The sequence below is a fragment of the Nelumbo lutea genome, chromosome 5 (assembly GCF_056320005.1).
Source record: "Nelumbo lutea isolate HS-2025 chromosome 5, American lotus-T2T, whole genome shotgun sequence".
In the NCBI taxonomy this organism is placed as follows: domain Eukaryota; kingdom Viridiplantae; phylum Streptophyta; class Magnoliopsida; order Proteales; family Nelumbonaceae; genus Nelumbo; species Nelumbo lutea.
Window position 1 is genome coordinate 1,914,278 of NC_142688.1, and position 15,609 is coordinate 1,929,886.

General features: G+C 37.4%; 2 protein-coding genes across 7 annotated transcripts; one reads left to right on the top strand and one right to left on the bottom strand.

Annotated features, from left to right (window-relative positions):
* The first annotated feature begins 299 nt into the window (after positions 1 to 299).
* Positions 300 to 6,890, top strand: LOC148849777 (uncharacterized). Of its 6 annotated transcripts, none has more exons than XM_088945253.1 (14): positions 300 to 702; positions 796 to 877; positions 1,025 to 1,135; positions 1,762 to 1,859; positions 1,947 to 2,030; positions 2,134 to 2,270; positions 2,771 to 2,843; positions 2,955 to 3,000; positions 3,119 to 3,228; positions 3,330 to 3,437; positions 3,523 to 3,582; positions 3,876 to 3,937; positions 4,368 to 4,680; positions 5,574 to 6,890. In XM_088945253.1, the coding sequence occupies exons 1-14, from the start codon at positions 637 to 639 to the stop codon at positions 6,372 to 6,374; spliced, it is 2,151 nt and encodes a 716-aa protein (XP_088801379.1). In that variant the 5' UTR covers positions 300 to 636; the 3' UTR covers positions 6,375 to 6,890. The 6 variants fall into 6 exon arrangements, with proteins under 6 accessions (XP_088801379.1, XP_088801384.1, XP_088801385.1 ...); XM_088945258.1 differs by having other exon boundaries at positions 439 to 702; positions 2,142 to 2,270; XM_088945255.1 differs by having other exon boundaries at positions 442 to 702; positions 2,768 to 2,843.
* Positions 6,891 to 9,650: 2,760 nt separating this feature from the next.
* On the bottom strand, positions 9,651 to 15,363 carry PUB15 (Plant U-Box 15). The gene is made up of 4 exons (XM_088945260.1): positions 14,662 to 15,363; positions 14,444 to 14,560; positions 11,422 to 11,856; positions 9,651 to 11,048 (listed from the first exon to the last, which is right to left on the bottom strand). The coding sequence occupies exons 1-4, from the start codon at positions 15,010 to 15,012 to the stop codon at positions 9,996 to 9,998; spliced, it is 1,956 nt and encodes a 651-aa protein (XP_088801386.1). The 5' UTR covers positions 15,013 to 15,363; the 3' UTR covers positions 9,651 to 9,995.
* Between the last annotated feature and the right edge of the window lie 246 nt (positions 15,364 to 15,609).

Genomic DNA, 15,609 nt, shown 5'->3' on the forward strand with positions numbered 1-15,609 from the left:
GATGGGACTGTATGAAGGTAGGAGGTGATGAATAGTACTTTTCCCATTATTTTCCCATATATAAAACCAAACAATGGAAGTGTAAATTTTTACACTTCCTCATCCCATCCCATCCCATCTTTTCCCGTCCCACTCAAATCTTCCCACAAACCAAACGAAGCCTAAACTCATAAACGCCTATATAGCATTGATGTATAATGTATTATTATTATTTATACTTGAAATGTCAATGTTACCAAACAGCTCCTAGTAATATTGGCAATTTAAGTATAAACACCACCACATCAGCATCACAAAACGTTTTGAGTTAAAACAGTCATATAACCCTCGGCATGGAAATCCCTATTACGGGGTGTTTCAATTCAAAATATTGCATGTTGAAGCACGAATGATTACCAAACACAACCTTAAATCGGTGAAACGAAACGCTCGTGAAACGCATTGGTCGCAACTCGCAAGACGCAAGCACCCTACTCGTTTCACGATTTCAACATTTTGGGCTACGGGGAGGTCTATTACAATCGGCCCCTCCCATCCCTCCACTCCCAGCCGACCCCGACGAAAATAAATACAAAACTTCTCTTAAAATGGCGCTCTTTGCAACGTTCAGGCCATGAGTCCCGTGTTATTGGGTCCATGGCGATTCCGTCAAGGAGCAGTAAATTCCTCTACTGCATACGAATCTTGCTCTCCAACGTACAGGTATATACTTGTTCCCCCTGATGCCATGTCTAGTTGGAGCATTTCTTCGAACGCTTTATCAATTTATCTCCGTTTGATTCTGTTGTCCATTAGAAATCGAATCACATATTGGCCGGAGAAGGGGCAAAGGCTCGGCTTTACGGGGGAGTTGCTTCTGATGCAAGAGCTGAGAACAGTAATCGTCGTAGTCACATCTCAAATTCTTTTGTTTATTATTACATTGGAGATCCCCATAAATTGTTGAACAAGAAGAGAGTTCTGTATCCCTTCAGGCTCTGCCCTCCTTTTCACGTTTCGTAATTGTTATAAACTTATAACGTAGGTATATTTGACATTTCAACATCGAAAGCAGTGTATTCCAGGATTTTAGGGATAAAAAGGTCCATGATTTCAACATCGACGTGGACAGTTCTGAAAATTCTTCAAAGCAAAGGTTATTTCCTGTTTCATTGTCTGATCCTCTCTATGGTTACAAGTCATTCTCATTGTTTATCATGTTTAAAGAATGCTGCTTAATTGAAGTACCCTCGACAAACACTCTCTCAGTATGAAACCGTGGGGTCTGAATCATCTTCTTCACAGTGGTCATATATTATGCTGGTCTCGTACTCTATTACATTGTGTTTAATTAAGACTAGAATTCACAGCCAGAAGCTACCTGTTAAGTTTTGTGCCTCCCTGATGAAGAAGGAAATTTCAAAGCTTATAGGTGTCGAGGGGTCACTTTAAACAAGGACAATGTTCAAGGAAACGCTTAATTCAAATTGTCAATCAAAATTCATATTTTAGTTTATTTGATCCTTTTTTTTTCACTGACAAATCTTCATTGCTGTTTGTTAGATGACTATGCCCTATATTTTCCTTCTTTATGGACATTATATTCAATTGTAAAATATTTTTCCATATGATGTGATGAAGTATGCAGGATTTTTAATGTGGAAAATGCATATTCTTCACTGAAATGGAGTTTTTAGTATCATTATTCTCTTCCTAATTGCGTGCTGCCATTATTTATAATCCTACTTGGAAGGTCTGCCCTAATTAGTGGTTAACATTCAGGATTTGAAGCCTATCTAGTGGGTGGGTGTGTGAGGGATTTACTCCTAAGGAGAATACCCAAGGATTTTGATGTGATCACCACAGCTACTCTTAAACAGGTTTATATATTGTTAAATTTGTTCATCTCCTCCCTATATTTTGTGTAACTTCAAAATTTGATACAGGGGGTGCATTTTTCTTTGTAGATACGGAAACAATTTCATCGTGCCAGAATTGTTGGACGACGATTTCCTATATGTCTGGTCCATGTCCAAGGTTCTGTTATTGAGGTTTGTTTCTGTTTCCACCTAGTTTGTTTACTATGGTTTTTTTAATACTTTTGTTTTTGATATATGGCACTGATATATTGATTTACTTGTATACCTGTATAAGATATCTAGTTTTGAGACAGTGGGTGAGCATGTTAAAGAAAATGAAACAGTTCTTTTCTCTCAAATGTCAACTAGTTGTGATGAAAAAGACTTCATTCGTTGGAGGAATTGCATGCACAGGGACTTTACTATTAACAGGTATACCTGCTTATTCACGTAGTATGGTTTCTTCTGTTGTGCATTTTGGTCATATCAACTATCAACCCATGGTTCTAAGCATCTAAGAAAACCAAATAAATTCCACTTTGACATATCAATTCTTTAAGTAAAAACAACAAAAGGTTTTTGTGAAACACCGGCAGGATCTAGTGAAGCTTTTTATGTCATTTTCTAAAGCTTTTCATGGCTTTCCTACATAGTCATAGTGTTCCCATAGTTCATGCTTTTTTTATATATACAATGTTTCTGTGGGTCTGAGCTTCCATAAACCTCCATAAACTATTTGTCTCTATCTAAATTGAAGTTTGCACTGAAATAGAAACTTGAAACCTTATAGAAATGTTGTTATATTACATGTTACATGCTAACTTTCCATTTCCCTGCAATGAAGTTAATATTCATCATTTGAATATGATTTTTATTATCTTTTCTTTGATACCGATTACTGAATATTTCTATTCATGTGTTTATGGAAGCAGTTTATTCTTTGACCCATTTGTGAATACAATCTACGACTATGCCAATGGGATGCAAGATTTGAGGACCTGCAAGGTGTTTTATTTTATTTTATTTTGTTAGAAGAAAAATTTAAGTTTTCTTGTTATCTGAAGGATATTTAAGCTTTTATGGTTGATTTATATTGTTAACTTGATATATACATAGGTGCGAACCATAACCCCAGCCCAGCTGTCATTCCAAGAGGATTGTGGTAGGTTTCTCTATTTTCTGTTATAGGTCTGTCATTCATCTTTGACATTTGGAGATCGATGCATATAGTTTTTAACAAGGTTTAACTTGAACATCAATATGTCAATTCTGGCATGTAGCAAGAATTTTGCGGGGCTTAAGAATTGCAGCTCGCCTTCACTTTTCATTTTCTGAGGAGACTGCTGAAGCAATAAAAAATCTTTCCTCATCTGTGATGAGTTTGGATAAGGTATGCTTGGAGGCTCTTCTTTTGGACCATTTGGATATCCTTTATGCTCTGTATATAAACTTCTTTAGGCTTGTAATGAAATATTTCCATTAATTTTTTAGTCAAGGTTGATGATGGAAATGAACTTTATGCTGTCTTATGGAGCTGCTAAGTCCTCCCTCCATTTACTGAAGAGATTCAAACTTCTTGATATCTTGCTTCCCTTTCAGGTGCGTGGTTGTTGAACTAATGCCATACCTTTTACATTTTTTATCATAATAAGTTTATTTGGTTGAAAAATCATGTTGAATACAGGCAGCATACCTAGCTAAACAGGGCAATAATCAAGGTGCTCAGGATTCCACTATGTTGATGGTAAGCTTAGTGGACAAACTAAACTACATTCATGCATGTAAAAAATATTTCTTAATAAGTAGCTAACATGATTTTTCAAGAATCAAGACATGTAAAAGAGATAAGTTACATTGCAAGGGCTTGGGATGTCCCTCATATTAGGTGTCCTGACTCTTGATTGATGGAAACTTGTGTGAATATTCCAGGAATTTGTTTATCTGAGCTGTTATGTAGTGTTACATCATCCAGCTGTAGTATTGTTTCATTTTTCATCCCTTTTTTGCCCTTATTGTTGATTGCCTTTTTTTTTTCAGAGATTATTTCTTAACATGGATAACTTACTTGCCTGTGACCGGCCATCTGACTGCATCCTGTGGTAAGATAGTTTTTACTGATTGAAGAGTTAATGTTTATCAAAAAAAAAAAAACTATATAACTAGGGGTGCAACTTCAGCGGGCTTGGGTTGGGAATTTGTTAAATTTTGAATGGGCCTGACCTGAATGCAGTGTAAATTCATCAACTCAGGCACCTGACTTGCACCCCTCATATAAACTATCTTTAAAGATTTGCTTTCCTAATTGTTTGCATGGGAAACTCCAAGTTAGAAGAAGTCAAAATCTTGCTTGGTTTCAAGGGACATGCAGCCCTTTTTGTTGTAACTTAGAATATTTCTAGCAATGCCAGTCATTTTGAACATGAAACTAGCAGGGGAGATATGTATAAATCCAGAGATATAGATGATTTGTCTGAACAATTCTAGGTTTTGGTGGATGATAATCTTTTTGGTTCGTGTGACTCTGAACAGGGTTGGGTTACTGGCATTTCACCTTGCACTAGTAAATAATCGACAAGATGCTCTTGTAGTCTGGACATTTTCGTTGCTTCTATATCATGGAGATTGGAGAGAAGCTGTGAAATTTGCAAGAGAAAATGCTCAAATGCACATTCATTTTGTACCTGAGATTTCAGATGCTGGTGCAACTAAGTCAGATGACATGCTTGCAGAAGAAGTCAGTTATTTAGCATCATTGATAATATCTTCTATTGATGCTTTGACTGGGACTGAAAGTCTTCTTAAATCAATGGATAGATACCCACTTTCCCCATGTCCTGGTTTGGTAAGTCCGTACCCAGTTGGCCACTTTTAACTATATTTTTTATCTAAACTTTGTAGACACTAAACTTTATGGCCTTTATCCTGGTTGAGCTTAGGATCTTCCCAACTTTGATATGGTTTATAAGTAGGGTGCAAATAAGATTGGTTGGTTCAATTAGAGGGCAACCAAAACCCAATCTCATCAATTTGAACCCAAGAATCAAGCTGGAGTGCTCAACCCAAGCCTAACTGGAGTCTTACTTGCTTAGCTTTCATACGTTTGGTTGCATCGACTCCAATTGAGCTTGGATTGGATCATTGGAAGGAAGATTTACTCTGTGTGTGTGTGTGTGTGTGCACGCGCGTTCTTGCCTCACATGTAGGCGCGTGTTGCATTCAAGGTTGTTGGCCCCTTCTGTGTTATCTTCTCATCTTTCCACTTATACGCATCATGAGAATTTTATTTTTTATATGTTAATAATTTTACTTAGCATTGTAATTTTACTTGATTATTTTCTGGCTGTTCAGCATTACTTGTGATGCTCATATAAAAAAAGTATAAGAAAGCAGATATTGGGACTACCCAATCAGTTTGATTTTCACCTATATACCAGATATATTTGTGAACTGGCAGCTAAAAACCACTATGCATGTATACACCCTTTGAACTATGCAGGCAAGGAGGTGCTAACTCCAAGACTAACTTTGATTATCCTTGCTCACACATGTAAAGACATTCACTTGCACGGACACCCTTGTTTTAATTGTTAGTATCACTTCAAGTATTGCTATTATTTATCTAGAGTTGTATTTGATGCAATTAGTGATGTACGCTATTTCAGGTTTTTATATCAAGAATTGCTATTATTTATCTAGAATTGTATTTGATACAATTAGTGATGTGTGCTATTTCAGGTTTTTATATCCAAGTCAGTAGGCAGACATGTTGCTGAACTTTTCAGTGTACTGAAGGAAGATATTGAATCTTATACAAGGGAAAGGGAGAGTCTAGAGATCAATTACAAGTTGCTTGGGAAGGGAGATCGTAATGAGGTGAGATTTGTGCTTGGCAAAGTCATCATGGACACAATGAGCAGTGGGGTTGTCCAAGAGCTGAGGACAGTTGATGAGGAGTTGGTGAAGAAAAAACACCCACAGGAGTTGATGAAGAAGGAAAAGCATTGGCAGGAAGAGGCCAAGGATAAAGATTACCATGAGGCAGCCTCTAAGAAGGGAAGAGGGCATGGTGGGGTGGGTAAGGAAAAAGGCAATTATCATAAGGAGGTAGCCAAGGAGGGTAAGGAAATACATAAAAAGGAGAAAAGCTGTCAGAAGGCTACCAAGGAAAAATATTGCCATGAGGCAGCCTCTAAGAAGGGAAGAAGGCATGGTGGGGTGGATAAGGAAAAAGTCAATTATCATAAGGAGGTAGCCAAGGAGGGCAAGGAAATACAGCAAAAGAAGGAGAAAAGCCATCAGAAGGCTTCCAAGGAGAAGAAAAGACATCATGAGGTGGCTAAGGAGAAAGAAAAGCACTGTAAGGATTCTGAAAAGAAGGAAGAAGATCATTGTGAAGCTACCAAGGAAAACATGGCAAAATGTTTTCCATCATCCGGTCTTGAACAACAGGAGGCACTCCAGAAGGAACAGGAAAAGAACCAGGCAGTGGTAAGCAAGGAGAAATACCGTCAACCATTGTCTAGTTTTTTTGAATAACAATTGCAAGGCAGTAGAGGTAAAACATCATTCTCAATCTAATTTGGGACAACAGGAGGTGGTAAAGGAGGCACGCCATCAATCACTGTCTCGTTTGTTCATGTGACTTCTAATTATGTATTGTTCACCTCAATTGTCATCTGTTGTAAATTTTATGCAATGCTCATGTTCAAAAATGACTGGGTATTGCGCAACTATGACAACTGACTCTTCACTCTGACATCACATTACATGGGTGTAGGTTTATAATGTGTCAGATCCGCGAAATCTGTGTACGTCTTTGTGCCAATTCTGATGGGTTGGGCAAGAATGCAACCATTTCAATGGGCATGCAACCAAAATAAATAATGGCTCCCGCCAATGTGGTCTGGGGAGGGAGTAGAAATGAGGATATTTTGGGTTTTTAGTTGGGCATTTATTGGTTTATTTGCTTTGTATTGTTGTCAATAGTAATGCTTGCCTTCTTTGCATGCCAACAATTTAGTAATCAATATAGCTTATCTTCATGATTGGCAATAGCCGAGCCCAGCCTAGAGGCGTTTCTTCTTATATATTGATGAATGAGCAAACCAAACGTATGTTGGAATAGAATGAATCTATTGTCTGCAAATTGCGAAATTCATATGGTTAGATCATTGTCGTATTCTTCTGGCCAAATAGGATTAAAAGAGTTAATATTCCTGGGAAGAGTCGAAAGGGAAAGTTTCCGAAGGGTGGGACTGTTGTTTGATTGGGTCAGTTTTTTTATGCAACACATCTTTCCGAGTTAAGAGTCTAATGCTGGGTAGTTGCCACTTTGTAATAGCATCATTTGAATCAATATCCAAGAAAAAGAAAATAATATTGTATGACTTATACCCCTTTTGGCCATGATTTAACATCCCAAAATGGAATTGCTTTTCCATTTGGGTGATGGGTCAGTGGTTAAATCATCCTGGTCAAATTAGTCAACTTGCGATATCATAAATTGAACAATAAAATAAAAAATAAATATACATAAAATATGGATACTTACAGAAAAATTGCTTAAGAGTCGGGCATGTCTCTAATATTTTTTATTCATCATATTAAATGAAAATTATTGTTATTAATGATAGAAATAGCTAAAATTACAAAAAAAAAAAGAAATAAGAATAAATTTTTAACTCATGACTTGTTGATTGGTTCAAACATATTAATGGTTCAACTGACCAGGTCATTGGGCCATTGAATGAGAGTTTTCCGTTTATGGTTGTTTTTGTGTTTTGTGTTTTGTGTGCCTGAGTGTAAGTTCTGGTTTGCTTTTGTTCAAACTTGCCTTTTACCTTATTAGTTTGTGATAAGTAAAACAGAAATTACAACAATGTGGTCCCCGCCTTATATGAAAGAGAATGGAGGTAGGAGGAGGGTTATTTGTTTGGAGTGAGGTAGGAAGCAAGATGATATAGTCCCCACCTTATATGAGAATTCAGGTAGGAGGGTAATGTAAAATTTGCATCAGTTTTTTTGGGAAACAAAATTTATACTGCCAGTGAGTGCAAACAAGATAAAAAGTACCAATTTTCTATCAAGTAAGAGTACAAATCATAGTTACAAACAAACAGATGCAAAATTGAACTAGGAGCAAAATTGGTATCTAGTTCAGATTTGCATTGCAAACAATCCAAGGCTCTATTTGGAAAGAATGCAAATACAAATGTGCTCGGTTCATGAAAAATGACAGCATATGTCTTTGTACAGTTTGGGAAGAGTGCAAATATAAATACGTTCAGTGCAAAACGTTGTATATGGTATTTCTAAACCTTGTATCTACAGTTTTACACTCTACATATTTGTTTCCACTTTGCTTCTTTTCCCCTCTTTTGCTCTCCCCTCTCCCAAAACAACATGGCTGAACATAATCATAGTTCAAACCTTGCTTGTTTCTTCCTAAATAATACTTTGTATAGGACCTATAGGACTGTCAACAGGTTGGGTAGACCCACTAGATCTGAACTGAACCGACCCAATTATATAAGGTTCGGGTCTGCATTATGTGTCTGAATTATACTTGGGTCGGGATTGGGAGGTATGAGACTAAGGAATCTTTGTTGGACAAACTAGGCTAACTTGGCCAAACTTGGCTGGAGAATTTTGAATGAAGAGGACAATCTCTAGGTCTAGGTTGTAAGACAGAAATACCTAAGGAAGAAGGATTTTTGGGACCTAGACAACAAGAAGGGTTATTCTTGGGCATGGAAAGGCATTCTTTCATCTAGAGACCTTATTAAACATGGTATTGGTGTTATCATTGGCAATAGTAACACAACCAGATTCTGGCTAGATAGCTGGGTTGATGGGGTCCCCTTATTAATAAGGTAAATAAAGATACCGTCGTTGATATTAATATCAAAATGAGATTGACAATGAGAGACTCACATGGGATAAAGCAAAAATCTGCAGTTTGGTCCCTATTTCATCTTGGTATATAAAGTTAAGGCAATTTTTATCCTGACTAGTGATGCTAGAGAAACAAATTTGGAGACCCAACCCGGAGGGCAGTTTTTCCATTAAATCAGTCTACAAAATGAATATTGCATTATGAATGGCAATAACCCCAGAAATTGGAATGATTCAAAAAAAGTGTGGGTTATGAAAACCCCTCCAAAGTACAAATATTTCTTATTATTGCTTGTCAACCTAAAGCTGACAACAAAGAAAATGTTAATTTTGAGAGGGATGAATATTGATGGATCTTGTGTGGTGTGTGGAGAGGAAGAAGACGCGGATCACATTTTTATAAACTGCCCTATTACTAAGAAAGTATGGAATATTGCTAAAGACTCCTTTCGGATTCCCAATGACTTCAACAATAATATTTGTGATTGGTGGAATTTCATTTCGAGAATAATGGAACGGATCTGGGTGGCTCCTATAGTAAGAAGAAATTTGTTCTCCTCCTCTGTCAAATTTGAAAGAATCATAATGAATGTGTTTTCAAAAATAGGAGTTTGCATCCCTATATTATCATTGAAAGGGCTTATAATATGTTCTTGAAGATCCAAGGGGTGAATGAGGGAGATAAAAGTTGTTTGAGAAAGAAGGATGTTATCCCTGTTAGATGGAAGAACCCTAGTTGAAAGTATCAATAAATATTAGGAATTCTCATAAGGAATTGTTTGAAAATATCAGTCTCAATATGAGGACGTGGTTTCTTGATCTTGTGTTGGCCTGAAAAAATGAAAAATATCAGGGATAAAAAAGCATAGAGATATTAACCACAACCACAGCTCCAAAGAATGAATACACCACAACGACTTAACAACATAGATCAGTTATTAATAGTTATCATTGTATATGGCTCTCTTTTGATAGAATTCTTGTTTTACACCATACCTTAATACATATTTTAGTAAGCACATGTATGACATTTTTTCCCAGTAAATATATACTATAAACCTGGTGGGGATTCACAAATATTAACATGGAAAAATGCTGGGTCCTAGTAGGTATAGAATACATCTATGGAAGAAGAACATGTAACAGATATTGATGTATACCTCCAACAACATGTAGTACAAGTAGAGACTCCACACCAGCAGTTCAACCTGAGATGCAAGCTACAACAACCTGAAAATCCTGAAAATCTAATCCTTGGGTACTTCATATTTGTTCACACCTACTCATGTGCTGCAAAAGGGAATTTGCTTTCCTTTGGGCCCTATTGGTTCCAGACTTCACAAGTTCTACTAAATGTTCATACACTCCGTACTGAAGTGCAGCTAAAATGAATGATGAGTTGTTCAATCCCAACTCAAGAAGAACTGAAAGGGCACATTCCTTGTTCTTGGGGGTCCCATCTTTGATGATTCCAACTAGAGTTTCAATGAAAGAGAGCTGTCCAATCACACTTCTCCCTTCGGGGTGAGATGCAAGTAGAAACAAGATTGAGAGGGCCTCATCAACCATACCCAAGTTTTTATCTTCTACTAACTGAAGCAATGGTTTTACAATACCCGCTTTAATGGCTTTCACCTTATTTGTTTGGTTGAGTGACAAATTAAAAAGTGCGGTTGCAGCATCTTTTTTACCCCTTATGGTCCCATTTTGCAAGAGATCTACCAAGGGTGGAATGCCGTCTGCAGATCCAATTGCCACTTTGTTCTCATCAAGTATTGATAGGCTGAATAAAGCTGCTGCAGAATTCTCTTTAGCCTCGACGGTCCCCTTCTGCAGTACTTCAACTATAGCTGGAATGGCTCCTTCTCTGGAAATGATTCTCTTGTTTGCTTCATCAATTGATAGATTAAGCAGAGCTGTGACAGTATGCTCTTGGATCTTGGAATCTGGATAGGATAAAAGCTGAACTAGAGGAGGAATTCCTCCACAACTTGCTATCATGATTCTGTTGTCAGGATTCTCTTTGGAAAGCAAACGGATTTTTGCAACAGCCCTTCTCTGCACATCCAGTTGGCTTGAGGACAGGTTTTTAACCAAGGAAGAGATTTCTTCCTTCTGTTCAGCATAGGAGCTTTGAGAGCTAGCAGGAGCATCCTTTTTAGGCAATTCAAAATTGTTCTTCTCACACCACTGCAAAATAAGGTTGCGGAGGGCATAGTTTGGTGCAAGAGACAAATGAGATAAAATCTGCCCTGTCTTTGGGCAGGTCCGGTGGTTGGAGTCCAGCCACTTCTGTATGCTTTCTCTTTCATAAGTCTGAGAAAGGAAGAAGGAAATTGTCAGACATACCATGAGAATTGTTTGTAAAATAACCTATTTTTCAGGAGCATGCTAATCATTTACCTAGAGATAGGTATATTAGGCCTAACATATTTAAATTACAATAAAAACAAAATGCTAATTTTCCTTCTTAATATACAAAAGGAGAAAGTGTGATGTTGATTTGATAGTTGCTTTTAAATATTTTTCCTTTATTGTGCTTTATAGAAACAATACAATTTATCTTGCTTATAGCTCCCTAAATTTATAATTTTGTTTTTAATTCAATAATAATTAACTATTTCTATTTTCAGTTGTAAACTTGTTATCTGAAGGTAATTAAAGGCTCCAATGGGTACATGCAGTCTACCTGTCCAGTTGCTATAATAACGGGGTCTGTCATGATCTCCAGTGAGATGGGGCAAAGGAATTCATGAGGAATTGCCAAGGAAGGGCACTTCTGAAAAGATCTTGGCAAAACAGGTTCATCAAGAATGTTTTCTTCAACCCCAGCAATTTGCTTAAATTTGCTCAATAGATCAATAACATGTTGAATACTTTCTGCATTTTGCCCAGATCTTTCTTTAACAAGTTTTCTTACAGCTGCAGTTTCTGCTTTTAAATCTGAGATAGTGTGCAACTCGAGCTTGATTGCCAATCTTTCTAGTATGGCGCTGTCTGCATTGCGGTTTTCATTCTGGTCTTCATTTTTAGAGAATACAACCATCATATCCATTGCAAGCTCTATATCTTGAGTATCTGTTCGTCTCTTTGCTCTTTTAAGTTGTACCCGCATTAGCTCGACCTGAATCAAAGTTAATGAATAGAAAAATAAGTTCTACCATAGAGAGTCTTGGTGCAGAAGTACCATAAAATTACAAGTTATATACCTTTCATGCAACTTATAACCATTTGATTTCTTCATTCTAAATTTCACTGAAAAGATTAGAGCAGCTGTTCTATAATTTTTATGTGGCTGGTTTGAATGGGGATTCCAAACACCACTGGATAGCTTGGAAAGAGTTATGCTGTCCATTTACCGACATTATATATATATATATATATATATATATATTGGTGGAGAAAGGTTTTAGAATCTAAGCCTTGTGAAATTCTCTTTTCAATGATACTTTTTGTTCCAAGTTTCTTAAGGCCAAGTTCTTGAAGGGTAAGCATTATTCTTTGAGTGAGTATCAATTCAAAAGGATCTAAAACTTGGAGAGAAAATTTCTCCTACATTGAGGAGATTGTTGGGAATTCAAGGTGATTATTGGGGAAAGGCAAAGTATCCTTTTGGTTGGACAAAATGCTTGGGGATGAGCTGTTGATTGACTTCCTGTCTATTCAAACCAGTAAGAAACTGGATTAAAGGAATGGATTGGATTGGGCGAAGGAGATCCCACCGAAAGTTTCCTTTGGGAGTTGGAGAATAATTAAAGGAAGGATCCTGATTGATCAAAACATTAAAAATATTGGAATTCCTCTATGTTCTCAATGCGCGTGCTGTAGACATCCAAAGGAGGAAACATTGCACCACCTCTTTATTGACAGCATCTTAGCTCAAAAGATTTGGAGTCATTTTGCTAACCTGATTGGGATTGGTATCAGCATTGAGGATTCTGTTGGTAGTAGAGTAAGACATTGACAGCTAGTGGCTGGTAATAAGAAGTCTCAGTGGGGGTGGATTATTGGCAGCCTCCCTGGTTTTAGACTTTGGGAGATTTGGAAGGAACATAGCAGAAGATATGTGGAAGGGAAAGGTAAATGTTTGGCAGAAATTATTAGCAAGGTTTCTCTTTGGATTAAGGAAATCTCTCAATCAATATCTTTCACACATCCAACAGGCTCAAGTGTGTTCTCTTGGTATTCAAACCCAAGTCATACATCCAACAGGCTCAAGTTTTGGACTCCTTCCTCAATGGAAGTTATGATTAATGTTGATACTTGATAGAGCTAGTAGAGGTAACCCTGGAGTTAGTGGTGGGGGATGCATTGTATGAGAGAGCCATAACAATGTTCTATTGGCTTTTGCTCATAGTTATGGAGTTCACTACTAATATTGTAGCCTAATGTAGGGCCATTTTGTATGGGCATGCTTATGCTAAAAGCAGCTGGTTTTCTTACAATGGCAGTGTGTTCAGACCAAAATTATAATTGATATTTACCAGGGGTCTGCTAAAACACCCTTGGAGCATTTGGTATTTGGTGGAGGAAATTTGGCATCAATTGGAGATTCTCTCCTTCCGGTTCATTCACAATTACTGAGAAAGCAATCAGGTGGCGATTCCTTGGCCAATTTGGCTTGTGACAGGGATGAAGACTTGAATTTCTACTCTAGGCCGGAGCTCCTATTTCATATTAACCTTCTTGTTGGGTCAGATGGCACTGGTCTTCACTATTTCAGATTTCGAAAAATAAAAAGCTACTTTTCACAGCCTTGAAAGAGTTGTAGTTTGCCTTCGTGTTGCACCATTATGAATGCCTGTCTTTGTTCTATTCAAAGAAACAAAATTACATTTGTCAACAAACAACTGGGAATTTTTTAGGATCGCAGAGCACTGAAAAAGCTATTTCATGAATGCCATATATCTCTAAATGCATAAAATGTTCAGAATTCAATTTTTTTTTAATTACTATTTGAAACTTTAACCTCCAAAAATAATAGGTAAACCAAATAAAATTTTAAATGATTAGAGAATAGCCAAATAACCTTGTAAATCTAAATGTAAACTCAGTGTACTTTGGACAGTAAAATTTTCTTCTTTTTGATTGCTTGCTTTATTATAGGTGTTTTTCTCCATTGCATTACAAGATTTTTAGAGCCAGAGGCTTTATGCTGGTGTTGCTGTTAAGGAAGAATAACAGCCAAGATGAACTGGTTAATAGTAATGCTAAAAGTTTAAGAGGAAGTTATGATTAATGAAGAAAGTGAGTGTAGCTAAGATAGACAAATGAAAATAAACAAAAATAAATAAGCTAATAGAAACGATAATCTGAAAAGGGTCTTAGTTTTATGGAAGACTAGAGCAACAGTCATAATGAGGATAGCATTCAATGGTCTTAGTTTTTCTGTTTGCCTTTCTTCCCATTTTTTGTTATACTGGAAGTTTCAACAGGAAAAAAAAAATAAAAAAGAAAGAAAGAAATGCAAGGCTCTAATATCATCTGGTAGCACTTTCCATTCAGCCACATAAAAACCTAATCCACTATCTGGACCTTGTTGCTGTGTTATCATGCAATCCGGTGATAATACTATAAAAACCAAATCAAAGGAAAGGTTTTGATTTGATATATTATAAACACAAAACTGAAGCGTGTTTCAAAGTGAATCTCTACATAAAACAATGCAAAAACAAGAGCCTAAAATCGTGCAAGAAAGGAAGAGAAATTACTTGCTCTTTCACTTCATCTGAGATTCCCAGCTCTTTATAAGGCATGCTATCCAAAGACTGATATAATTTGTCATAAATGGAATGAAATCTACCCACGATCGCCTCGCTCTCGAATGCCTAAACCAGAAAAGTTGAGGCACAAAAAGGAATCGAGAATAAGTGTCCAAAAACTTAAACCATCCTGAGATGACAAATTGAAAACAGAAAGAAACTGTAACCAGATAAATTTTGCTCCCATCATGACAAGTCTTTAACAATTTCTTTGCCGAAAGAAGCGATTTCTTTATGTTGCACAAACACGTAGAAGCCTCGTCCGGAAGTGGAGAAGCAATGTCGGCTATCTCTTCTAACAGAGGTATTAACAGCTTCATCCGCCTGACGAGGTTGAGGCATTCCCTTTTCTGTGTTTTGCGGTAATCCGGGAACAAGCCGAGGGACTCAATTAGATCTATCAACTCATGGATCGCATCGCTAGTCTCTTTGCTGTTTGATGAGGCATTGGAGATGTTCCCGTTATCCATAGTCTCTCCTTCCCCTCCTCCCTCCGTCATCTGCCCCTCCATTTCCATCCCAAGAGAAGATCTGAGTGTCGGTAAGCTTTAGATACCTGCCTTTTCAGTTGAATTAGGGTTTCAGAGGGGAACGACCATTTTCAGGAGAGAACACGAGGGTAGAAACGAGAAACGAAACCCTAACCCTAATTGCCATGGACAATGGAGCTGTTTGTTCTTCTTGGTCTTAGTTGTCTGGGCGGAAGGCCTCCGCTGTTATTTCGGGTCTGATTAATGGTCAGTGCTTTTCGCGGGTCCAGTGCTCCTTAAAAAGGATTTTTTTTGAAAATCAGTTATTCTGTAACGGACATGACGGGGTTTTTTTGACACAGATCCAGTGTGACTTTCCTCTGTTCGCAAAACGGAAACCTGATTCGTTGGTTTCATTTGATGGGGGGCCCTACTGAAAAGGCTTCTACTGCTACTGGGTCTCGGGTCACCTGTCTCCATCACATGAATGATTTGATCATTTGAATTGACGGGTACTGAAGTTTCCTACGGTCGTCTGCTCATCCACGTGGACAAACGATAGTATTCTAAGTTTCTAACCGAAGGGATTTTCCTTTGAATCCACAGTTCCACAGTTTAGTGACACGTCAACACTAAAGATCCGAC